The sequence below is a fragment of the Mesocricetus auratus genome, unplaced genomic scaffold, assembly GCF_017639785.1.
Source record: "Mesocricetus auratus isolate SY011 unplaced genomic scaffold, BCM_Maur_2.0 Super-Scaffold_100006, whole genome shotgun sequence".
Lineage (NCBI taxonomy): Eukaryota > Metazoa > Chordata > Mammalia > Rodentia > Cricetidae > Mesocricetus > Mesocricetus auratus.
In genome coordinates this window covers 77,773,651-77,800,191 of record NW_024429190.1, presented here as the reverse complement: position 1 = coordinate 77,800,191, position 26,541 = coordinate 77,773,651, and the positions used below count along the sequence as shown (strand labels likewise).

The window sequence follows — 26,541 nt, the reverse complement described above, 5'->3', positions numbered from 1 at the left end:
ATTTGCCAACAGTGCTTTATTCATCAACCAATAAGACAAACATATACACAGAACATTCCTCATCAATTCCCAGAAAAGCAATCTTATAAGAACATACAGCTGCACTGTCTGATTTGTTGAGCTAAGGTTAAAAGGAATAGCTCTTCATGAATTCCTAACCTCAGTTTTCTGATATGGGCATGTGGTCTGAAGACTCAAAGTTCAGCCAACTGTTTTTTCTAACTGGTCAGGGCTACAGTAAATAATTGGTTTCATAGCCCCGAAAAAGAGTTACAAGTTCCCTTTTTATGGTCAAGGGTTACACACAGGGCAGAAAGTGCATTTTGAGATTTAAGGCACTTTGTCTGGGGAATGCTGATTGAGTTGATACTGAAAGATTTACAGTACCCTGAGCATAAACTGAAGAATTTGACACATCTCTCTCCGTAAACACAATGCTCTCTGAGTTGGAGAAAGTCAGGCATTGTTGATCACAGAATGAACGTTTAAAATGATTATACACTCAGAAGTATAGGTTATAGTACTATTTTCTTAAACTCTTCAGTACTTTGGGTTTGTAACTCCTTTAAATTTCTTTATAAGATTACCTCTCTAGATAGAAGTCTGTCCTTAGCTGTATTAAAAGTGGTTGGACTGCATTCTCACGTCTCAGCCTCGGAGAAGTGTTGCTTGTAGAATTTTTCTTCTTAACCGCATGGCTGAGAGTCCTAGGTTTTTACTGTCAAGCAGAGGCCTCACTCAAGTCCTAAGGGCTGCTTTACATGGCGACTCCATGGACTGCAGGAAAGATTTTCTCTTCAGTCTCTTATACAGTTCTGTGTAACCTAATGTAATGAAGATTGTGGCACTCCATTACCTTCCCCCACTTTGTGGCTTAGAAGTTAGTTACAGCTCTTACAGGCAAAGGGATCACAGACAATGTGACCTGTTAGGGATTCCATCATGTGTGTCAGCCATAGAAACTTTAAGGACAGATTAGTAGCTACAGTCCATAATTTTACATCACCCATTTTGTTTCCTGACAAAAACTGAGAGAAGAGATTAGCAGTAAAAGAACCTCATAGACCTGGTTAAGGCATTTATAATTTTTAAAAGCCATATACTATCCCAAGTTTCCATTCTAACACAAACATCCGCAGCTTTGTTTACAGTTATGTAAGTGCCCCTGAAGTCTACTGCAACTCTGCAACCCTCAAGATAGTCCTGCCCACAGATAGAGAAACCAAGGGTCAAGAAAACCTTCAAAACAGATCACAGCCAGTAAGATGGTTTAACTTAAACCCCTTCATTTCTATTAGGTAGGCAGAATTGTAGCATATATCTATTAGTGATATGAATATTTGTCAAGTATATTTATTAATGATGTAAATGTGATATTTATGTAAATAATAAATTGTATATGGAAATACAGATACAATGAGGTCTGCACACTGCAGTTCAGCTCTTCCCGTTTCTGGCTGTGTATCTTTGAATCTTGAACTATTCCTGTAAATGATGTACCCATTTCCCAGAAGAGATAGCTAAAGCTTAAGCAGTTTCTATGTGGTGGAATCTCTTTGACATAGACTCTAGGAAGAACCAAATTCATTAAAAATAACCTTTGAATTTTGCTTTGAGTCCTCAAAGAAAGTGTGTCTAAATTTAAACTTTTTAGTTCACAGCTTCTGTTTCTAAAGCCAGTGCATTTCATGTTTCAAACGTTATATCTTTTGCTTTGTATTGCATTTTAAAGGCATTCTTTCACTGACGTAGTTAGATGAAGTGAGTCATGTGACATAAAGTATAAAGCTGGAGATTTCCAGTGTAACCAGTGTGGTCGCATATATCATAATTGATAAATTATAATCGTGATAACACCTTTTAGTTTATGTTTGCATTTTGTTTTTTAACATTTCAGCAAACTACAATGACAACTGAAGGAATCTTGAAGGGTGTCGAAAGTGTAGAGGCTACATCTGTCTTCTGTCTTCTCACCCTTAAGGAATAAATGGGATGTTTAAGAAGAGAGCTACATAAAAAGAGAGTTGCAAATGGCTTCAGAATCTACCAATGGGAAACAAGCTAGGAGTCATGTGACAAAGGGGAGGCGGCAGCACCAGCAGCAGCTGGCAAGGAGCAGGTCCTCTGTCAGTGAGTGCGATGGCGATGACTCCTTCATCTTCGAAGCCAATGAAGCGTGGAAAGACTTCCACAGCTCTCTCCTTCGGTTCTATGAAAATGGGGAACTCTGCGACGTCACACTAAAGGTGGGACCACTTTTTTCTTTCCCCAACTTTGGTGTAGTGTGGAAAATGAGAGTTTCTGAACTTACATAAAAATTTTAGGTGTAACACTTATTTGTTAGGTTAGGAATGACTTTAATCTCAGTTCTTTGTGAATCATTGTCTTCTGTGTAGCTTGAGTAAGCCATGGATTCATGACCTTCCTGCCTCACATTTCCTTAGTATCCGATTACAGGGGTGTGTGGCCCAGTGCCTGGAAATAGATACATTGTTAGGCCAGATTCTCCTCACTCCCCATCCACCCAACTCCCTTCCTATCCTCTCTCTCTCTCTCTCTCTCTCTCTCTCTCTCTCTCTCTCTCTCTCTCTCTCTCTCTCCCTCTCCCCCCTCTCCCTCTCCCCCTCCATCTCTCTCTCCCTCCCTCCCTCCTGAAAATGAACATGCAAACAAAACTATAAACAACCCAGGAGGAGAGGCATAAGAAACACACACAAAACCCCTCAAAATCAGAAATCATAATATATAAGCAACAGACTAGTTAAAAAAAAATACATGAAGCCGGGCGTTGGTGGCGCACGCCTTTAATCCCAGCACTCGGGAGGCAGAGGCAGGCGGATCTCTGTGAGTTCGAGGCCAGCCTGGTCTACAGAGCGAGTGCCAGGACAGCCTCCAAAACTACACAGAGAAACCCTGTCTCGAAAAAACCAAAAAAAAAAAAAAAATACATGAAAAAACAAGTCAACAAAAATACCACTGAGATCGGTTTGTGTTGGTCATCTACTGCTGAGCATGGAACCTGCCCTTAGTGTGTGTGATTAGCATAACCAATGGACTCCATTGGAGAAAACTAATTTTTCCTTTGGAAGTGGTTGCCAGGTGGAGATAGCTTCTTTGGTAGAGGTGGAAGCCTGTATCCACTTCCCCATCTCAGCTTTGGGACTCCATCTGTCTTGAACCTGTATAGGTCCTGTGCATGCTGCCACAGTCACTGTGAGTTCATATGTGTGTCAGTCCTGTTGTGTCTTCCGTCCCCTCGGGCTCTTACAATCTTTCTGCCTCCTCTTCCACATAACTAGCTCCCTGAGCCCGGAGGGGAGGGGTATGATGAAGACATCCCATTTAGGACAAAGTGCTCCAAAGTCTCTCACTCTCTGCATATGTGTGGGTCTCTGTTAGTTCCCATCTGCAGGAGAGAAGTGTCTCTGATGGCTGAGTGAGACATTGATCTATAAGTGTAGTAGAATGTCATTAGGAGTCAGTTTATTGCTGTGTTCCTTTAGCAGAACAGTGGTATTTGGTTTTCCCCTAGACCATGGTCTACTCAGTTTCAGGTTCTTGGCCACCTGAGCAGTGCCAGCATGGGTACCATCTCACGGAGTTGGCCTTAATTACAATCAGAGACGGGTTGGTTACTACAACAGTGTTTGTGCCAATATGTCACTAGCGTATCTTACAGGCAGGTTGTATATCACAATGTTTGTAACTGAGCTGGTGTTTCCCTTTCTCTTTTGGTAGCATGCAGGGTACCATGAACATTAGTCAATAGGAGAGAAGCCTCTGGTTAGGCACCAGCTCAACTCCTCTATGTTCAATGAGATTAGGTAAGTGTTCTCTGTAGCAGTCAGGCCTTACCCACAATTTTCGAAGAACAAGAAAGTGCTTTGGCAATAGCCGGAGATGTTTGGGAGTTCCTGGAAGGCCCCTTGGGCCAACAGCTCAACTAGATGTAACTTATCCCTGACACAGGAGGTTACACTTGGCTGTGAGAAATGTCTGGTCAGAACATTGTCCCTATGGTTATTTGGTGACTCCATTTAAATTTCTTTGGTGTGTGTGTGTGTGTATGTGTGTGTGTGTGTGTGTATGTGTGTGTATGTGTGTGTATGTGTGTGTATTATGTATATGTATATGTATTTAGGAAACCTGTACAGTTTTCATAAGACTCCATAAATGGCCCTTAAGCTACATGCCCCTCTGCATATTTTTCCTCTTATTCCTCCTCATCCATCCCTCTCTCCACTTAATCAGTCCACCCCAGTTTTCCCACCTACCCCATTTCTCCATAACTGTCTATTTTAGTTCCCCTTGTTAGAAAGATCTCTTCTCTAGAGTCCCTCACCAGGTGTCTAACCCCTGTGATTGTATGGATTGTAGCATGCACATCACAGGGTTAACAACTACCATCAACAAAGAAGATGGATCTAGGTTACTTTAAGATGCTTTTTTTCCTAGCTCCTACCACTTACCTGCAAATTTCATGATTTTACTTTTTAACAGCTGAATAATATTCCATTGTGTAAATGTACCACCTTGTCATTATTCATTCATCAATTAATGGATGTCTAGGTTGCTTCCAATTTCTAACCATTGTGGATAGGCAACAATGAACATGGTTGAGCAAGTATCTTTGTAGTAGAATATAGAGTTCTTTGGGTATATACCCAAGAATTGTAGAGTTGGGGCAGAGGGCTGAAGTGAGCACTGGGTCCACATTTTAGACCCGATTCCCTCCCGCTCACCCACTTTCGGATCCCCTGGCCTGGGGACAGCAGCCAGGTCAACCCCCAACCCCCCACAGAGGACCAAGTGACCAGGAGCCTGAGAGCTGATACACTTCTGCCCACACTCAGGGCAGAGAGCAGAGGACAGACAGCAGAGGCCAGAGAATATTGGATTTGCTTACGCCTACTGAAAGGGAACCCTGGTCGCCTACACACCAGGAGAGGAAGAGACTCTTTCTACACCCACTGCAAGAAGTGATGGGGAAGAGGCAATATAAGAACACACTCAGCAAGAGAAAAACAAATATGACACCACCAGAGTCTAGAGATTCTACACCAGTAAGACCTGAACACCCCAATGTGGATGAAGCAGAAGGGAATGACCTTAAAAACACCTTCATGAAAATGATAGAGGCCCTCAAAGAGGATGTGAGAAAATCCCTTAAAGAAATGGAAGAAAAAACTAACAAAAAAATTTCAAGAAATAGAAGAAAAAACAAACCAAAAAAACCAACAAATGCAAGGAAGGGAAGAAAACACAAAGCAAAAATTACAAGAAACAATTCAAACAGTGCAAGTGTTGAAAGCTGACATGGAGACAATAAAAGCAACACAGTCTGAAGGAATGCTGGAAATAGAAACACTGGGGAAATGGTCAGGTACTACAGATGCAAGCATAACCAACAGAATACAAGAGATGGAAGAGAGAATCTCACATGTTGAAGATACACTAGGAGAAATAGATTCATCAATCAAAGAAAATCTTAAGTCCAACAAATCCCTAACACAAAATATCTAGGAAATATGGGACACCATGAAAAGACCAAACCTAAGAATAATAGGTATAAGAAGGTAAAGAAAGCCAACTCAAAGGGACAGAAAACATACTCCACAAAATCATAGAAAACTTTCCCAACCTAAAGAAAGACATGCCAATTAAGGTACAAGAAGCTTACAGAACACCAAATAGAGTGGATCACAAAAAAAGTCCCCTCGCCACATAATAATCAAGACCCCAAGCATATAGAATAAAGAAAGAATACTTAGAGCAGCTAAGGAAAAAGGTAAAATAACATATACAGGCAAACACATCAGAACCACACCTGACTTCTCCATGGAAACTCTGAAAGTCAGAAGGTCCTGGATAAATATTCTACCAACACTAAGAGACCAAGGATGCCAGCCCAAACTACTATACCCAGCAAAGCTTTCAATCACTATAGATGGTTAAAACAATATATTCCATGACAAAACCAGATTTAAACAATACATATCCACTAACCCAGCCCTACAGAAAGTTTTGGAAGGAAAACTCCAGTCCAAGGAGGTTAACTACAACCAGAAAAACATAGTAAATAGATAGTCCCACTTTACCAACACCAAAAAGAGAAAAGGGATGGAAATCCATATACAGTTCCACCAAGAACAACCATTCCAAATCAAACGAGAACGAACAATCAAAGGTCATTAATATCTCTCAATATTAATGGTCTTAACTCGCCCATAAAAAGGCACAGGCTGGCAGGATGGATTCAAAGACAGAACCCACCCTTCTGCCGCATTGCATACAAGAAATACACCTCAGCCTCAAAGACAGATATTACCTCAGAATTAAGGGTTGGGAAAAGATTTTCCAATCAAATGGTCCCAAGAAACAAGCAGGGGTAGCAATACTAATATCTAACAAACTATACTTTAAACTGAGATCAATCAAAAGAGATGAAGGAAGTCATTTCATATTCATCACAGGAAAAATCCACGAAGATGAAGTCTCAATTCTGAACATCTATGCCCCAAATACAAAGGCATCCACATTCGAAAGAGAAACATTACTAAAACTCAAACCACACATAAAACCTCACACACTTATAGTGGGAGACTTCAACACCCCACTGTCACCACTAGACAGGACTATAAGACAGAAACTTAACAAAGGAACTAATAGAAGTTATGACCCAACTGGGCTTGACAGATATCTATAGAACATTCCATCCAAACACAAAAGAATATACCTTCTCAGCGCCACATAGAACCTTCTCAAAACTTGACCACATACTTGGCAACATAGCAAACCTCCACAGGTACAAAAAAATTGGAATAACTCCAAGTATCTTATTAGACCACCATGCTTTAAGGTTAGAGTTCAACAACACCACAAACTTCAGGAACCCTACAAACTCATGGAAATTGAATAATGCGCTATTGCACCACTGCTGGATCAATGAAGAAATAAAATAGAATTCAATGAGAATGGCAACACAACATACCCAAACTTATGGGACACTTTGAAAGCAGTGCTAAGAGGAAAGTTCATAGCACTAAGTGCCCACATGAAGAAACTGGAGAATATTTAAACTAGAGAATTAACAACACAGCTGAAAGCTCTAGAACACACAGAAGCAAACTCACCCAGGAGGAGTAGATGCCAGGAAATAATCAAATTGAGGGCTGAAATCAATAAAGCAGAAACTAGGAAAACAATACAAAGAATCAATGTAATAAAGAGTTGGTTCTTTGAGAAAATCAACACGATAGACAAACCTTTATCCAAACTTACCAAACGACAGAGTGTGAACATGCAAATTAACAAAATCAGAAATGAAAAGGAGGGCATAACGGACACTGAAGAAATCCAGAGAATCATCAGGTCATACTTTGAAAACCTGTACTCCACAAAATTCGAAAAATTAAAGGAAATGGACGACTTCCTGTATAGGTATCACCTGCCAAAATTAAATCAAGAACAGATAAGTAATTTAAATAGATGTATAGCACCTAAGGAAATAGAAGTAGTCATCAAATGTCTCCCAACCAAAAAAAGCCCAGGGCTACATGGCTTCAGTGCAGAATTTTACCAGAAATTCAAAGAACGGCTTATACCAATTCTCCTCAAAGTATTCCATGCAATAGAATCAGAAGGGTCTTTGCCAAACTCTTTCTTCAATAACCTTGATACCCAAGCCACACAAAGACACAACTAAGAGAACTTCAGACCAATTTCCCTCATGAACATTAATGCAAAAATACTCAATAAAATACTGGCAAATCAGATCCAAGATCTCATGAGAAAACTCATCCACCATGATCAAGTAGGCTTCATCCCAGGCATGCAGGGATGGTTCAACATACGAAAATCTATCAATGTAATCCACCATATAAACAAGCTAAGAAACAAAAATCACATGATCATCTTACTGGATGCTGAAAAAGCCTTTGACAAAACCTAACACCCCTTCATGGTAAAGGTCTTGGAGAGACCTGGGATAACAGGAACATTCCTACACATAATAAAAGCTATATACAGCAAACCAACAGCCAACATCAAACTAAATAGACAGAAACTCAAGGCAATTCCTCTAAAATCAGGAACAAGCAAGGCTGTCCCCTCTCCCCACACCTCTTCAATATTGTACTCGAAGTTCTAGCTAGAGCAATAAGACAACAAAAGGAGATCAAGGGGATACAAATTGGAAAGGAAGAGGTCAAACTTTCACTATTTGCAGATGATAGGATAGTTTACATAAGTGACCCAAAGAACTCTACCAGGGAACACCTTCAGCAAAGTGGCAGGATACAAGATCAACTCAAGAAAATCCGTATCCCTACTATATACAGTTGATAAGATGGCTGAGAAAGAAATCAGAGAAACATCACCCTTTACAGTTGCCACACACAACATAAAATACCTTGGGGTAATGCTAACCAAACAAGTGAAAGACCTGTATCGCAAGAACTTTGAATCTTTAAAGAAAGAAATTAAAGAAGACATCAGAAAATGGAAACATCTCCCATGCTCTTGGATAGGTAGGATCAATGTGGTAAAAATGGCAATCCTGCCAAAAGCAATCTACAGACTCAATGCAATCCCCATCAAAATTCCAGCACAATTCTTCACAGACCTTGAAAGAACAATTCTCAACTTTATATGGCAAAACAAAAGACCCAGAATAGCCAAAACAACCTTACTCAACAAAGCATCACCATCCCTGACTTCAAGCTGTATTTTAGAGCTGTAGTCCTGAAAACAGCTTGGTATTGGCACAGAAGCAGACAGGTAGACCAGTGGAATTGAACACTCTGAGATTAATTCACAAACCTATGAACAGCTGATTTTTGACAAAGAAGCTAAAATTATACAATGGAAAAAAGATAGCATCTTCAACAAATAGTGCTGGCATAACTGGATATTGGCATGTAGAAGTCTGCAGATAGATCCATGTCTATTGCCATGCACAAAACTTAAATCCAAATGGATCAAAGACCTCAACATAAATCCAGCCACACTGAACCTGTTAGAAGAGAAAGTGGGAAGTACCCTTGAATGAAATGGTACAGGAAACCGCTTCCTGAACATACCAGTAGCACAAAGACTGAGATCAACAATTAATAAATGGGACCTCCTGAAACTGAGTAGCTTCTATAAGGCAAAGGACACAGTCAGCAAGACAAAAAGGCAACCCACAGATTGGGAGAAGATATTCACTAACCCCACATCTGGCAGAGGGCTTATCTCCAAAATTTACAAAGAACTCAATAAGCTATTCTCCAAAACTCCAAAGGACCCAATTAAAAAGTGGGGGACTGAACTAAATAGAGACTTCTCAATAGAGGAGACTAAAATGGCTGAGAGACACTTGAAAAAGTGCTCAACATCCTTAGCCATTAGGGAAATGCAAATCAAAACAACTCTGAGATACCATCTTCCTCCTGTCAGAATGGCTAAAATCAAAAACACCAATGACAACCTGTGCTGGAGAGGATGTGGAGAAAGGGTAACACTCGTCCATTGCTGGTGGGAGTGCAAACTTGTACAGCCACTTTGGAAATCAGTATGGAGATTCCTCAGGAAAATGAGAATCAGTCTACCACAAGACCCAGCAATTCCACTCTTAGGCATATACCCAAAAGATGCCCATTCATACAACAAAGATGTTTGTTCCACTATGTTGATAGCAGCATTATTTGTAATAGCTAGATCCTAGAAGCAACCTAGATGCCCCACAACTGAAGAGTGGGTAGAGAAAATGTGGTACATTTACACAATGGAGTACTACTCAGTGGAAAAAAACAATGGAATCTTGACATTTGCAGGCAAATGGACAGCACTAGAAGAAACCATCCTGAGTGAGGTAACCCAGTCAGAAAAAGAGAAACATGGTATGTACTCATATATGGATTTTAGACATGGATGAGGGGAGTGTCAGCCTACAATTCCAGGGCCAGTGAGTCTGGGAAACAGGGAGGTTCCCAAGAGATATGCATTATATGCCAGAAAAGTGGATAGAGGCAAGATCTGCTGAGCAGATTGGGAACATGGGGGGAGAGGAGAGGAAGCCAGGAAAAAGAGAGGGGGATAAGAGGAGGGTAGAAGAAGACATGGGGGAGCAGGAAAGTTGAGTTGGGGTAAGAATAGAGGATACCAGGATGAGAGATACCATAATAGTGGAGTCCTTATAGCTTTGAGGATAGAGCTGACAGCAGTGAGATTTCCAGAGATCTACAAGGATAACACCAGTTGGAAAACAAAGTAATAGCAGAGAGACTACATTAATAGCCCCTACCTAATGATAAGGTTGATGACTTCCTTATATAACATCCTAGAACCTTCATCCTGTGACTGATGGAAGCACAGACAGATACTCACAGCTAAACACTGAACTGACCCGCAGGAACCCAGTGATAGAGATGGAGGAGTGATGAGCAAAGGGGTCAAGACCGTGCTGGTGAAACCCACAAAGACAGCTGACTGGATAAGGGGGAGCTCTTGAACCCCAGACTGATGGCTAAGAGGCCAACAGGGGACTGATCCAAACTCCATGCATGTAGTGTCAGTGAGGAGGCCACAGAAATCTCTGGGGCCTTGGGTAGTAGACTAGTGTTCACCATGGCATACAAGTGAACTTTAGGAGCCCATTCCACATGGAAGGATGCTCTTTCAGCCTGGACACATGGGGAAGGGCCTAGGTCCTGCCCTGGATGAAAGGACAGTCTCTGGAGATTTCCCCCAAAGAGGGCCTCACCCTCCCTGGGGAAAGATGTGGGGATTGTGCTGGGGGTGGGAGGGTGGGGATGGGACTGGGAGGGAGAAGGGGGGGAGCTGGGATTGACATTTGAAGCATGCACGTTTCTAATTTAAATTTAAAAAGAGGAAAAAAAAAGAATTGTAGAGTTGATTCTGAGGTAGATATACTCCCAGGTTCCTGAGAAACTGCCATGCTGATTTGCATAGTGACTGTACAAGTGTGCTCGCCCACCAGCAATGATTGTTTCCCTTTTCCCACATCCTCACCAGAATGAGCTGTGTTTGTTAGTGTTCTTGACTATCTGTCTGCCGTAAGATGAAATCTCAAAGTAGTTTTAATTTACATTTCTGTCTTGACCCATTTTCATTCAATTATCAATGAGCAGTGTTTATTGATTCCTGTTCTTTTATTGTTGTGCTATGGGATCTCCCCTTTTGATTGACTGGTCTGGGATTATTTTTCTTGAGTGTGATTAACCTCTTCGAGTTGAAGTTTTCCTTCTTGTGTCTCCTGTAGATCTGGATTAGTAGCTACTGCTTAGATTTGGTTTTACTATAGAATTTTCTTATTCCTCCATCTTTTGTGATTGAGTTTTGCTGGGTGTATAGAAATCTGGGCTGACATCTCTGTCCAGGTCTTTCTGGCTTTCAGAGTCTCCATGGAGAAGTCAGATGTCATTCTGATGGAACTACCTTTATATGTTACTTGTTCTTTTTCCCACCTGGTGGATCACAAGCATCTGTCACTCCAGTGTCAGAGGATCCAGCACCCTCTTCTGACCTCAGCAGGCACTGCACACATATAGTGCACATCTGTACAATCAGACAAAACACACATACACATAAAATGAAAATAAACAATTCTTAAGAAAATGTCACACATAAAAGGGGGAAGGAAATAATGGAACACGAAAGGTTAAATGGGTGGGGGATAGGGAATAAGGGAGAAAAAGAATACAAAGAAAAATAACACTAAAGCCTTTCTAGAAAGTTTTAAATCATTATTTTTGATGAATGCCTCATTGGAAGGATCGTTTACTGATGCAAATTTGTTGTGTAATTAGTATGTTTCCTTTGACTTATCTTTGTGTCTGGGACAAGAATTTGTTAAGATTGGCACCATAAAATCTGCTGTGCTATTTGGACATCACCACTCAAACTCCAGAGCAGACACCAGAGGGGCTTCCCTAGGTAGGAAGAAAAGTAAGTGTGAGTGTTGGGTTGCTTCTGTCTTGGGGGAACTTGAAGTTGAGCCAGATGGCATATTAGCATAATTCAGTGATACCCAGTGGCATTTTTACAGGGCTTAGAGGTGCCTCCATTAGTGATGTCTGAAAGGTGGTTAGAGGGATCTTACATAAGAGTACATATGTTTACCTGTCTTAGTCAGGGGTACTGTTGCTGTGAAGACACACCGTAACCAAGAAGCAAGTTGGGGAGGAAAGGGTTTGTTTGTCTTATACTTACACATTGCTGTTCATTATCAAAGGAAGTCAGGATAGGAACTCAAACAGGGCAGGAACCTGGAGGCAGAAGTCATGGAAGAATGCTGCTTACTGGCTTGCGCCACGTGACTTGCTCAGTTTGTTTTCTTATAGAACCCATGACCACCAGCCCTGGGATGGTACCACCCTGCATGGGCTGGACCCTTCCCTACTGATTAGTAATTGAGAAAATGCATCACTGCTGGATCTCATGAAGGCATTTCCTCAGCTGAGGCTACTTCCTCTGATGACTCTAGCTTGTGTCAAGTTGACACACAAAGCCAGCCATTATAGTGCCTTCAGGTCATTTCAGGAGGTAAACTTGTTTATGTTCTATGATGCTTACTAGTGGGAATATTTTTAAATACTGTATGTAAGGAAAGCTCCTTTATTGTTTAGGTGCTAATGAGTGAATGGGATATTCACATGTTAAGACAAACTCTCCTACCTCTGAGAGGAACTACTTGAAGGTAGCTGCTTTGTTGAGGAAGTTGCAGGAAGAATTCCTCTTGAAGGGTCTTTTCATAGCACCCATTTCTGGATTCTATGCAGATCAGTACTAGTAGCATCTCCTCAACACTCACATGTTATTTATGTAGTTTGAGGATGCGCCATTCCCCTTAGTAAAGGTTCAGGTTAGTTTTATTAGAAACAGATAATAGAAATAGAGGGGAGGATCCCCAGTATCAACTCTTTTAAAATAGATTTGCTTATTTTGTGTGCATGAATGTCTTGACTGCATGTATGTATGTGCACATCTGGTGCCTGCAGAGACCAAAAGATGGGTTACAGGAGACTATGAACCACTGTGTAGGTGCTGGGACCTGAACGCAGGTCCTCTGTAAGAGCAGCAAATACTTTTACCCACTAAGCCATCTCTTTATCCCCAGCCCTGTAGCAACTCTTAATGTTACCAGAATATATACTATTTAAATTATTTAGCTTTTTTTTTTTTTTTTTTTTTTTTTTTGGTTTTTCGAGACAGGGTTTCTCTGTGGCTTTGGAGGATGTCCTGGAACTCGCTTGGTAGTCCAGGCTGGTCTCGAACTCACAGAGATCCGCCTGCCTCTGCCTCCCGAGTGCTGGGATTAAAGGCGTACGCCACCAACGCCCGGAAATTATTTAGCTTTAAAACAAGGAACATTTGAGTTTTTAAGTCAATGTTCATAGATTCTGTTACCGTTTCCCAAACTAAGAACAGTCATCTAAAAGATATGGGCAAAGAGTGTATGAACTACATTATAGTGACACCGTCCAAAGGAGAGATGAGCCTACTCCATGGTCACTATTGATCTGGCCTGAAAGCAGCCTGTTGAGTCCCTTGGTGCTGCCATGATATTACCATAGACGGGGTAATTTATAAATAATAGATATTTATTTCTTACAGCTCTGAAGGCAGAGGTATTCAAGATCAAGACACAGCGGGTTTGATGTCTGGTGAGGGCTACTCTCTGTACTTCTAAAATGATTGCTACCTTCTCCTCCAAGGATGAACCTGTGAGGTTCCCACATCTCTGTTCGTGAAAGGCAGCAGGAATAAATGCCTAAGCTAGTCCAGCTAGTCCTTTTATAAGCCACTGCTTTCATGAGCTGAGAACCTATGTGATTTCTTCATTTCCCGAAGACCTACCACATAGAAGACCATATCCCCGCTATAATTTAATAAGAAGGGAACGATACTGGAGAAGACCCCTTGATTCCATGCCCAGCCATTCTGAGGTTGTCCAGTGTCTTCAGAATCCTATGGTAGTCTCCCTTTGTCCATTCAGCTGGTAACTCAGTTTTAGTTTTGGGGTTTTTGTAGGTCTGTTTCATGGTTTTTATTTCTACTCTTAAATGCCATTTGGATTATCTCCATTATGTAATTTAAAATGAATCAGAGTGAGGCTAAGTGTAGAAGCATGGTGTCAGTTACTGTCATATGTACATTTAATACAAGTTAAGATTATTTTGAAACTGGTGCATCTATCCTCTTCCATTTTAGATCTTGACAATAAAACAATTTTGGGCCACTCAGTTATTTAAATTGGCTGATCTTTAAAAAGTAGTAAAATTAATAGAGCAAAATTACCAGAGGTTAAACTGAAAACTTAGAATATAGCTTATAAAGGATGTAAGAAGAGGTTCCCATACAGGTTTGTTTTTATTTTGTTAACAGAAACATAGTTTCAGAATGACCACATTATTGAAAAGTGTTGCATAGTTAAGTAATTAAAGGGAAAAATGTTCACTTTGAGCTTATTAGCCAAAACACTGCTGTAAGTGTTGCCGAAGTGAAAAGTCACAAGCATTGTTGCTGGGTGTGGAAATTTTTCTGTGTCCCTGACAAGCAACTTTGCAGAATGTAACAATCTATAATATAAAGTGGGGGCTCCAAAGCCATCCTCAAATTAAGGAAAAGTGCCCACCTTTTCCTGTAAGGTATCATTTGTGTGTAAACTAATAAAAGATTGAAACAACCTAAATGGCTAATGTCAGATGATCAAATAATGTGTTACAGCTACTGTATAGACTCAGAAACTTGAAAAAGAATTATGTATTTCAGGAAACTGTTAGTTCTTTTTCTACTTGCTTAGAAGTCTTTGAAGCAATGTATTAGCAAGTTGGCAGTTGTGCTTTTCTGTGTTCACTTGGCATTTCAGACCAAGAAAAAGTCTTGGGAAAAACTGTTTTCAAAGGTCAGTAGATGAGCTAACTTCTAAGTAAGAACTGAGAGTAAATGGGATTATTAGTCTTCTTTTCATCAGTTTTAGTTTATTTCATCTCATAATTCAGTAGGGCACTTACTGAACTAGAGTTCTTAGTTTATGGATCTGAGTATTGAGTCAGCAGTACAAGTGAGCCTGCCTGATGCCCTCTGCCTCCCGCATCTCCATGGAGACAGGAAAGTTCTTTACTAGTCCAGAAGCCTTTGTTTTGTTGTTTCGATCCATAGTGACCAGGTTAAGTGTATGTTTCAAATGTTTTTTTTTTTGTTTGTTTTTTTTACGAGACAGAGTTTCTCTGTATTGTTTTGGAGGCTGTCGGTCCAGTCCTGCCTCGAACTCACAGAGATCTGCCTGCCTCTGCCTCCCGAGTGCTGGGATTAAAGGCATGCGCCACCACCGCCCGGCCATTTCAAATATTAGTAGGAAATCATTTCAGTAATGTTGATGTTCTAAATATTTTACTAAAGGTTAAGGTTGACATTTTTTCTTCTTAATACATTGAATTATTCGTATGTTCATTGACCTAACAAAAATGTAAACAAGAAAATTGACTAGTATTGAGGATACACATATATGTATCATACATATATATTTCAGAGTACTTATTTCTGTGACTAAGTCATACAATTATTTTGTAGTTTGTATGTTTTTTAAATCCAGTTTGAAGCATTTAATTTCTGATTAAATATTTTTAGTAACTGATAATTATGTTGATGTACCAGGAAGGAAAATTTTATGGAATATAATGAAATATGTAACACCACAGAAGAGTTGGCATAGGAAAAGGCCAGTTTTTTGTGTGTATTTCATGTATGGTTGTCCAAAGCTCTTTAGAATTTAGGATGGATAGATATTCTAAAAGAGTACATTTGGGGTTGAAAGGTCATGACCACATTTTAATTTTTTTCTCTTAAATCAAGAGATTGAAATAGAGGTGTAGAAGGGTCAAAGTTTTATTATAATCTACATGAAAATAATTTGTTGTCTGTCTTGGTTACTTACTGTTGCTGTAAAAAGACATCATACCCAGGCGACTTAATAACAGCAGATGTTTATGGGGGTTTACATTACCAGAGGGTTAGTCCATGACCATTGTGTCAGGGATTGTGGTAGCAGGCAGACATTTATACAGTAGCTGAGAACTTACATGTTGAGACAACAGCCAAGAGGCAGAAGGAAAGAGAGCTAACTGGAAATGGCATGAGACTTTGAAATCTCAAAGCCCTCCTCTGAAAAGGCCACACCCCCTAATCCTTTCCAAACAGTTCCACCCATTTGGAATCAGGATTCATATATATTAGTCTATGGGGGCCGTTCTCTTTCAAGCCACCACTCTGGCTGTTGATTTTTACAGCCTAGGTGAGAAATTAGTATTAAAATAGCATTCTCTGGAAATTGTGCTATTATATGTTATAGAGTGTTGTCAATTTTTACTTTTGTGTCTGGGAATTCAACTTAAGGCCTCACACGTGCAAGGCAAGCCTACTACCGACTAACTAAGCTATGTCCCAGCCCTTAGATAATTGTTAAAATGATTTTTTAGTCTATCTTAAAAATGTCTACTGTTTCACAAAATGATCCTCAAATAAGAGATAATATAGAAAACAGCAGTTTAGTGTGGTGAACTTGGAAAATGAAACTTCCCTGACTTTAAGAAACTGGCTTAATTGAAGACTGAATAGCTAAGATTGCGTTATTCAAGTGATCCTGAGTCAGAGCTGCCCGGAACGTTGTCCTTGTCTCCAGCATGTGCTCTCTGCTGCCTTCTCAGTGTGTGTGTTGTCTTGAACAGGTTGGCTCAAAGCTAATCCCCTGTCACAAACTGGTGCTGGCTTGTGTGATCCCCTACTTCAGAGCCATGTTTCTTTCTGAAATGGCTGAAGCCAAGCAGGCACTGATTGAGATCCGAGACTTTGATGGGGATGCTATGGAGGACTTGGTAAAGTTCGTGTACTCCTCTCGGCTCACTTTGACAGTGGACAACGTCCAGCCTCTCCTGTACGCAGCATGTATCCTGCAGGTTGAACTGGTGGCCAGAGCTTGTTGTGAATACATGAAGTTACATTTTCATCCCTCCAACTGCCTGGCAGTACGAGCCTTTGCGGAGAGTCACAACAGAATAGACCTAATGGACATGGCGGACCAATATGCCTGCGAACACTTTACTGAAGTGGTGGAATGTGAAGACTTCGTGAGTGTGTCACCCCAGCATCTCCACAAGCTCCTGTCCTCCAGTGACCTCAATATTGACAGTGAAAAGCAGGTCTACAGTGCTGCTATCAAGTGGCTTCTTGCCAACCCCCAGCATCATTCTAAATGGCTGGATGAGACCCTTGCGCAGGTAGGGCTGAAGCAGGACTGTGTGGAGACGAGGTGACATGGAACCAAAGGCACATTATCTGAAGGGGGTAATGCTCAGCAGTTAGCTCTTCATGTCCTGTACAGTTCCTACACTAATGGTAATCTGGATTTGTTGTACTTGAAGGAAATTATTCATGTGAAATAGTAATGTATACTGTGTTAGGAAACAGCTCTGCCTGTAGCTTACATATTACTTTATAATGAAGTTTCTAAGTTTTGATGAATAATTTTCCTAGTGAGAGTGTAGTTATTCCTAGCAACTGTAGACCTATAGACCTATTCAAGAAAAAAAAAAAAAACATGTAGCATCACTGTGAATGCTGAATGCTGAAGTTTATTTTGAAACCTCCGAAATTGTCTGTTGTGGCTGTTAATGTTGTTAACCATACTGAGGTGCCTTGGATAAGGAAGTAACAAACAGGTCTTCCAGGGTCTGTGCCCTGGGTTCCCTTTTCCTCCCTCTGTCTCCTACCGTTCTCCCTCCACCTCCTCCTTGTTTTGTTTGTTTTGTTTGTTTTGTTTGCTGAGAAGTAAAATGAAACTACTTAGAAGAAGAGCAGTTCCAGTCACCTACCTTTTTCTGAAATCAATGCTTTGTTAAAACTTTGTAGTTGATAAAAGTCTGGGTCAGGGTAGGGATATAGCGCAGTGGATGGAACCCTTGCCTGCCACGAGTGAGGCCCTGGGCTGACCCTCAGCACAGCACAGCCAGACATGGTGATGCGTGTCTGTAATTGCAGCACCGAGGAGACAGGCAGGAGGAGCAGAGTTGGCAAGCATCCAAGTACACAGCAAGTTTGAGACCAGCCCGGCTGCATTAAAGTCTGTCTCAAAACAGAAGCAACTAAAAACATTGGGTATTTTATTCAGTTTATTGTCGTTTGGGGACAGAGTCTATCTAGCCCAAACTAGCCTGGTACTCACTCTGTTGCTTAGACTTGCTGGTCCTAAATTCATAATCTTTTTATCTCAGTGTCCCATATTCTGGGATTACAGACATGAGTCACCATGCTCAGTTATGCTCATATTTAATAAAAAATTTTAATGGTGTTATCAAAAGCAAAATTACTTATATTTTTACTCAGGAAGAAGACATACTCAAAGTGTGATTATAATTGGATTTTTTAAAGCATGTGTAGCAATTATTTTTCAACTTCTAACTTACTTCACATGTAACTTCATTATATTAGGTTCGTCTGCCATTATTGCCAGTTGATTTTCTTATGGGTGTTGTGGCAAAAGAACAGATTGTCAAGCAAAATCTAAAATGTAGAGATCTATTGGATGAAGCAAGGAACTATCACCTTCATTTGAGCAGCAAGCCCATCCCTGACTTTGAGTACACGGTCCGGACTACCCCAAGGAAGCATACAGCTGGTAAGTAAATTACTCATTTAAGTAACTTTCCAGAAAGAGCATTTGATGTAGGTGAGGGCTATTATTGGTTATGTGTGCTTAAACTTAATAGTCAGATAATTCCAGTCTGAGTGCCTTAAGGTAATAGTCAGTAGGGGTATGTGTGTGTGTGTTTGTGTATGTGATTTTTTTTGGTTTATTCGAGACAGGGTTTCCCTGTGTAGCTTTGGAGCCTGGAACTAGCTCTTGTAGACTCTGTGATCTGTAGTCACTCAGCACACATTGGATGCTGCTCTTGCAGACTCTGGGATAGGCTGTGGAAGTGTAGACATACCTCCTGCGTTGGGGGAAATGGTCTGGTGTAGGGAAAAGACAGATGAGCAGATAAATTCAGTAGAGTATTGCAGGTGTTTTGTGTGACCTCCAAGTGTAGGGTGCAAAGGATGGTGGTGACTACTTTGTGAGGGATAGGAAAAGTCTTAAAGAGAAAATAAAGTTCAGCTTTTGTTTTAAATAATAAACAGGGTACCCATTAGGGAAATGGCTCTTCAGCCCCTTTTACCTCCCCAGAGTACAGAGCACATGCCAGGCACCATCTAGTTAGTGTGTAATGCTCACTATAACAGTTGTACTCTAGTTTGGGGTGGCGGTTGTCAGCATGTGGATATTTTACTCATGTGTCAGTGAGTGATTGGTCCCAAAAGTGCTGTAGGAGCACCATGGATGGGCACGGGTGCATGTGCAGGAGCTTGAACTGCTGGTAGGGCTAGAATAGAGAGTGTTCATGCTGTGCTAATGGTGTAATGTGCTGGTGGCGATGAATCCCAGCCTTCAAACAAGCTTTCTCACCCTGAGTGTAGCTCAGCCTTCAAACAAGCATTCTCACCCTGAGTGTATCTCAGCCTTCAAACAAGCTTTCTCACCCTGAGTGTATCTCAGCCTTCAAACAAGCTTTCTCACCCTGAGTGTATCTCAGCCTTCAAATAAGCTTTCTCACCCTGAGTGTATCTCAGCCTTCAAACAAGCTTTCTCACCCTGAGTGTATCTCAGCCTTCAAACAAGCTTTCTCACCCTGAGTGTGTCTCAGCCTTCAAACAAGCTTTCTCACCCTGAGTGTATCTCAGCCTTCAAACAAGCTTTCTCACCCTGAGTGTGTCTCAGCCTTCAAACAAGCTTTCTCACCCTGAGTGTGTCTCTAGCCCCACGGCTTTACCTTGAAGGCACTCAGTGCTCCTCAGAGTGTGATGAAAATGGTCACTCCAGGAGCCTGTTAGAAATACAGTCCTTAAACCTTTACCCAGATGACTGAACTAGAGATCTGTGCTTTATACCTTCAGCTGATTATAAATCACATTAAAGTTGCTTTTTCCCAGTTGTGGTAAGTAGATATAAAATAAGACATTATTTTTACAGTTCAGAGCATTTGCTGAAATTTATAGGGTAATGCTTATAGGAAATAGTCTTTTATCAGATTGTTCTTGTTAGGGTTATATTGCTGTGAAGAGACACCATGACCATGACAACTTTTATAAAGGAAAACATAATTGGGGCTGGCTTACAGTTCAGAGGTTTTCTTTCTCCCTCTTTCTGCATTTGGCTTTCCAGCTTAGCTTTATTCAGCTATAGGCCAATTTAGCTTTTGTTATCAACTAATGAGAGCCACACATATTCACAGCATACAGAGAGGTCATCTCACGCCAGTTTAGCTCATCATGGCCAGGAGCGTGGCAGCACACAGCAGACATGGTGCTGGAGAAGTAGCTGAAATTCCACATCCAGGTTCACATGCAGTACAGAGAATGACACTCAGCCTGGGCTGAGCATTTGAAACCCCAATGCCCACCTCCCAGTGACACACTTCCACCAATAAGGCCACACCTACTCCAACAAGGCCACACCTCCTCATATTGTCAGTCCCTATGGGCCCGTGGGGGTCATCCTCGTTTAAATAACCACAGTTCTGTTGGCAGTCTGGAAGCTTGTAAGTGGTGAACGGCTGGATTTCACAACTCAGCCATAACTGGTGGATACTGCACCCAGACAGTGGCAGCTTGATAGGGACAGGTGGGACATGTTGGGAAAGGAAGGAAAGGAGGGAGGGAGGGAGGGAGGGAGGGAGGGAGGGAGGGAGGAAGGAAGGAAGGAAGGAAGGAAGGAAGGAAGGAAGGAAGGAAGGAAGGGAGGAAGGAGATGGCTCTGTACATGCTGTGTCTCTGGTCTGTAGGCCTCAGGTGGTAGTCTAGCTTAGGCAAGCTCATTGAAGATACCGTGATACAGTTTAACAGAGACGAACCTTTCCTAAGCATGTAAAAAGTGATGAGTAGGCAGCGCGTGGACCATGAAACAGGAAGGAGGCCTGGATGTCACAGGCACCAAAGACAGGAAATTTCCAAACAGGAAACGAATGTATTTAACTCTGTTTGTATTCAGTAGGGAAATGTTAGAGGTGACTGAGGCAGACAGCTCTGCAGTGACCGTATATGAATATACTTGTCCTTTTCCCTAAAGCAAAAGATGATTCTGACACTTGTAGTCAGTGAGAATATAAAAAAGGAGAGATAACTGATGAATCATGTTCTTTGAAGAGTTCAAGGAGAGGCGCAAAAAGAAAGCTAGATTTCATAACTCATCCTTAAAAAACAAACACTACTCAGAATTTGACAATGGTTTTCCATGCTCATTAAAAATAAAGCTAAGCACTGAGCCAAATCCTTGGAATCCAGTTGCAGAGAGGGAGGAGTGATGAGCAAAGGGGTCAAGACCAGGCTGGGGAAACCCACAGAAACAGTTGACCTGAACAAGGGGAGCTCATGGACCCCAGACTTACAGCTCAGAAACCAGCATAGGACAGAACCAGGCACTCTAAATTTGGGTGTCAGTTAGGAGACCTGGACAGTCTATGGGGCCTCTTGTAGTGGAACAGTATTTATCCCTAGTGTACAAATGGATATTGGGAACCCATTCCCTATGGAAGGATTACTCTCTCAGCCTAGACACACGGAGGAGGTCCTAGGCCCTGCCCCAAATGATGTGACATATTTTGATGATCCCCCATGAAAGGCCTCACCCTTTCTATGGAACAGAAGAGGGATGGGATGGGGGTCAGTGGGAGGCATAGCAGGATGGGAGGGAGAGGGAACTGGGATTGGTATATAAAATAAGATTGTTTCTAATTTAAATAAAAAAATAAAGCTTTAAAAGCCATGGTACTGATGTGTGTCTGTGGCTTTGCCTTCAGGTGTGCTGTTCTGTGTAGGTGGCCGAGGTGGATCTGGCGACCCCTTCCGCAGTATTGAATGCTATTCTATCAACAAAAACAGTTGGTTCTTTGGGCCAGAAATGAATAGTCGAAGGCGACATGTAGGTGTGATCTCTGTGGAAGGTGGGTCTGTTGCTGAAGTTGATATCGTAAAACCATGGTGCTTTGCTTAATTACATGAGCTTTGAGATTTTCTTTGTATAAGGAAACATTCATTATAAAGTAATTTATTGATGAAATATTTGAGTGGTGGTCATTTGCTTGCCTTTTTCCACAGATGCTTGGCATGTTAGTGTGGAAATTAGCATATTAGTATATACATTAGCAAATTGATATATAAAGTAGCATGTTGGTATATAAATTTAAAAATAAACAGCTGGAAAGTCAAATTCTTGTGGCTGGGAATGGTGGCACATACTTATAATCCCAGCATTTGGAGACCAAGGCAGCAGGATTTAAGTTCCAGGCCAGCCTGAGATACATGACAAGACCTTGTTTCCAATTGCCAGGGAATGGGAATGTGTCTCAGCGGCAGAACACTTGACTTATGCATGAAATGTCCTAGGATCAATTATAATATTTTAGTTCTAAATCTGTTTTAGTTTCTTATAAATTTTTCCAAGAGACGGTCCCTTGTGTCCTAGAGCTCACTGTGTACCTGAGGCTGAGCTTGAACTTGGGATCCTCCTGCTTCTACCTCTTGGGCTGGGATCGCAGGTGTGTACCAGCACATCTAGTTTACACAGTGCTGGAAGTTGACCCAGGGTTTCCTGTGTGATAGGCAAGAACTCTGTCAATGGAGCTTCATTCCCAGCTCCTAAGTTATTTTTTTTTTTACATATTTTAAGAGATCTTTTTTAAATTTGTTTATTCATTTTCAGTTTCCTGAGGCAGGGATTCTCTCATGTAGCCCTGGCTGTCCTAGAACCCACTCAGCAGACCAAACTGACCTTGAAGTCATAGAGATCTTCCTGCCTCTGCATCCTGAGTGCTGGGATTAAAGGTGGACACCACTACTGCCCAGCTATTTTTATTTTGTGTATGACTATCTATCTGCATGTGTGTATGTCTGCCATGTGTGTACCTAGTGCAAGAAGAGGCCAGAAGAGGGCATCAGATCCCACTGGAACTGGAGTTCCAGACAGTTTTAAGCCTCAGTGTGGTGCTGTTGGCTTGTCTGCAAGAGCACCAAGCACTCTTTTTTTTTTTTTTTTTTGAGTTTACGAGACAGGGTTTCTCTGTATTGTTTTGGAGGCTATCAGGCCAGCCCAGCCTCGAACTCACAGAGATCCGCCTGCCTCTGCCTCCCAAGTGCTGGGATTAAAGGCGTGTGCCACCACCGCCCGGCGTAGCACCAAGCACTCTTAACTGCTGAGCTATCCCCTAGCCTGTGTTTCCTGAAAAACTTGTCCTCATATAAAATGAGGAAAGGGTGATTCTTAAAATCTTTCTGATAATTTCTCTATGGTTGTTCAACTAATTAATTTTTAGTAATGATTTAAAATCTAGTTTCTGTAACTGTACACTGTAGGAAGACACTGAGGCTTTTCCTGAGGCTATAGCTTCAGGTGGTGACCACAGCCTTCTTAATATATATATATTATATATTTTAAGAAATATATATATATATATATATATTTACTCAGAAAAGTTGATTATTTTGTATTAACACTTATTTTGTATTTTCCTTATGTTACTAGTCTTTTTCCATTTTATTGACCTGTTTTGAAGGCAGAATTAATGATTTCATTTACTATTTAATGAAAAGCAATGAAACCCAAGAGTGGCATTTGAAAGCTTTATAGCTTTCCACACAGGGCATGTTTAGTGAAAGCTTACACTGAATTTCACTTCCTCCTGATAACACTGATTCAATGTTGAACAGAAAATAATAGTAAAAGTTAATTTATCATGACATTCTAGTTATGTATTGTTTACATGTAAATGGTATTAATACACTACTTCTTTATTTGACAGGTAAAGTGTATGCAGTGGGTGGACATGATGGGAATGAACACTTAGGTAGCATGGAGATGTTTGATCCTCTCACTAATAAGTGGATGATGAAGGCATCAATGAATACCAAGAGGTAGGTCACCATGCAGATTCCTTGTGAATTGATAGTGTGAAGTTAAAAGGACAAATGCTGAAAAATCTTATCTTGAAGGTTTTTTCTATTTTCAGAAACTTAGCCTTATCAAGCCCATTTTGCCAAAGCATCTAAAGCAATGTTTTTCACAATTTTTTTGTATTTAAGAATGGAATCATAGGGGGCTGGAGAGATGACTCGGGGGTTGAGCATTGGCTGCTCTTCCAGAGGACCTGGGTTCAATTCCCAGCACCCACATGGCAGCTCACATCTTTCTGTAACTCCAATTCTAGAGGATCTGGCACCCTCACACAGATGTACACAGGCAAAACACTAGTGCACATAGAATAAATAAATCATTAAAAAGTGGATGGAATCATAAGGTATGGAGAGATGGATGGCTCAGCAGTTAAGATGTGGGCTGCTCTTCCCAAGGTCCTGAGTTCTCTTTTGAGGCACCCACACTGAGCAGCTCACAATCACCAATAACTCCAGCTTCAAGCGGGTGTAAAACCCTCCTGTGGACTCCTGTAGCACCTGTACACACGTGTGCGCATGCACACACTCACACACTTTGAAACTGGTTTGACTGGACTTGACATTTAGTTCCGGTTATGCCCGTCACAGTCTTCTGTAGGAAGCCTTGCTGCTCTTTTCGATACTTTTTGTTTGAAATAACTTTAGATTTTTTTTTTCAGAAAAGTTGCAAATAGGTAGCATTCCGTTGTTGTGTTGTTGTTTGTTTTGTTTAATTTTATTTAAAATTCTTTTTGCATTCATTTATTTTTTTGGCTGAGGAGAAGAAAGGTGCATGCCTGCAGCAGGGGTGCACATGTGGGGAGAGCTCACAAGAGTTGGTTCTCCTTCCATCACGGGTTCCAGGGCTCAACTCAGGTCATCAAGCCCTGTGGCAAGTGCTTTTACCTGCCGAGCTACCTCCACAGCCCTTGGTGTTTTGCTTTGCTATGCTGTATCAAGACAGGATCTCGTGTTGTGCAGCTAGGCCTCATACTTGCTATGCAAGAACATGTAGAGTTACAGGTATCAGGTATTCTCAGCCGAAGATCACATTACCTCCTCTGCTAGACAGCTTAGTGCTAGTATCTCATAAGAAGAGGTCAGGGATGCTGCTGAACATCCTCCAATGCTGGAGGGCAGCCCTCAAGAGCAAAGAATTTCCTGGCTTGAAGTTCCAGTCATGTCAAGGTATATCCATATATCTTTCCCCCAGCTTCCTGTACCTTAACATTCCACAGTTATGGGTACAGTGTCAGAGGTAAGCATTGATGTGGTGCTGTCAGCTTTTGCCAGTTTCCCAATACGGTGTTTGTGCGTGTGTGCATGTGTGCGTGTGTGTGTGTGTGCGTGCGTGTGTGTGCACGTGCGTATGCATGCAGTCAAGTGCTCACTGGGGCCAGAGAGGGCATCAGATCCCCTGGAGCTAGAGTTACAGTAGTCTGTAGCGGGTTAACAGGACTGGCAGAAATCAAACTCCAGTCCTCCACAGGAGCAGCAAGTGCCCTTGACCACTGAGCCATCTCTTCAACCCCTCCTCATACATTCTTAGGTTTCTAATTTGTTTCACATACCTCCTTTACTAGCTAGTAGTTTGATACTGTATGAATAGAAATTGAAACACATATTTTTGTCTGATTCCTGACCTTAATCAAAATGCATTTAGTGTTTCTCTTAAATATGATACTATCTAGGACTAAGACTTATTATTATCTTAACAAAATAGCTCTCTTGGTTTCTGTTTTTTTTTCTTTACTGATTTTAAAATATATTAAGTTCTCATCTATAATAAATTGAACTATATTTTGATTGTCTGAAGGGAAAATTGTTAATTACATGATTCAGTAATTAAGCCTCTTGTAAATTTTTATTAATAATTTGAATAGTAAGTTCCAACATCCTGAGATGAAAGAGCAACTAAAGTCATGTCACCATAACAGGATTCAGAAAGGCAGTAGGCTTGGGGACATTGCTCTGTGACACAGTGCTTACTTAACATGCCTGCCTGCGGTCCTGAGTGGAATTCCCCAAGTACCACAGAGTGACAGCCAGCAACCAGCAGCAGCAAAACCAAGCAGACCAAATGTTCTATAGACAAAACCCTCTAAAAAGTGTCAGACCAGGTTTTATAGTAAAACCTAAAATATATCAGTTATAACAGGACTATGAGGTGGGATGTTTTGTGCAGAGTAAAGTATTGACTTGTGCAAGTGTGAGACATAGACCATAAAGGAAAGGAATTGAGTGTTCATACTACAGTGTTCTACACTAAAGGGGTTGGATAAAGTATTCACACTACAGCGCCCTACACTAAAGGGGTTGGATAGAGTGTTCACACTGCAGTGTCCTACATTAAAGGGATGGGCCAGAGTATTCACACTGCAGTGTCCTACACTAAAGGGGTGAGACAGAGTGTTCACACTGCAGTGTCCTACACTAAAGGGATGGGACAGAATATTCACACTACAGTGTCCTACACTTAAGGGGTGGGATATAGTGTTCACACTGCAGTGTCCTACATTA

At 41.2% G+C, this 26,541-nt stretch overlaps 1 protein-coding gene across 5 annotated transcripts in view; it reads left to right on the top strand.

Moving 5' to 3' along the window:
- Positions 1 to 26,541, top strand: part of Klhl8 (kelch like family member 8) — a 52,729-nt gene that overhangs the window by 17,679 nt on the left and 8,509 nt on the right. For 2 of the 5 annotated variants that reach the window (XM_005076364.4, XM_013117996.3), the window contains exons 2-6: positions 1,898 to 2,246; positions 16,731 to 17,279; positions 18,490 to 18,676; positions 21,894 to 22,037; positions 23,892 to 24,003. In XM_005076364.4, the coding sequence (XP_005076421.1) occupies positions 2,031 to 2,246; positions 16,731 to 17,279; positions 18,490 to 18,676; positions 21,894 to 22,037; positions 23,892 to 24,003 (1,208 nt within the window). In that variant the 5' untranslated portion in view covers positions 1,898 to 2,030. Of the gene's footprint in view, positions 1 to 3; positions 1,261 to 1,897; positions 2,247 to 3,738; positions 3,825 to 16,730; positions 17,280 to 18,489; positions 18,677 to 21,893; positions 22,038 to 23,891; positions 24,004 to 26,541 lie in introns of those variants that run through there. The other 3 variants (XM_040747545.1, XM_040747546.1, XM_040747547.1) reach the window with 3 other exon arrangements.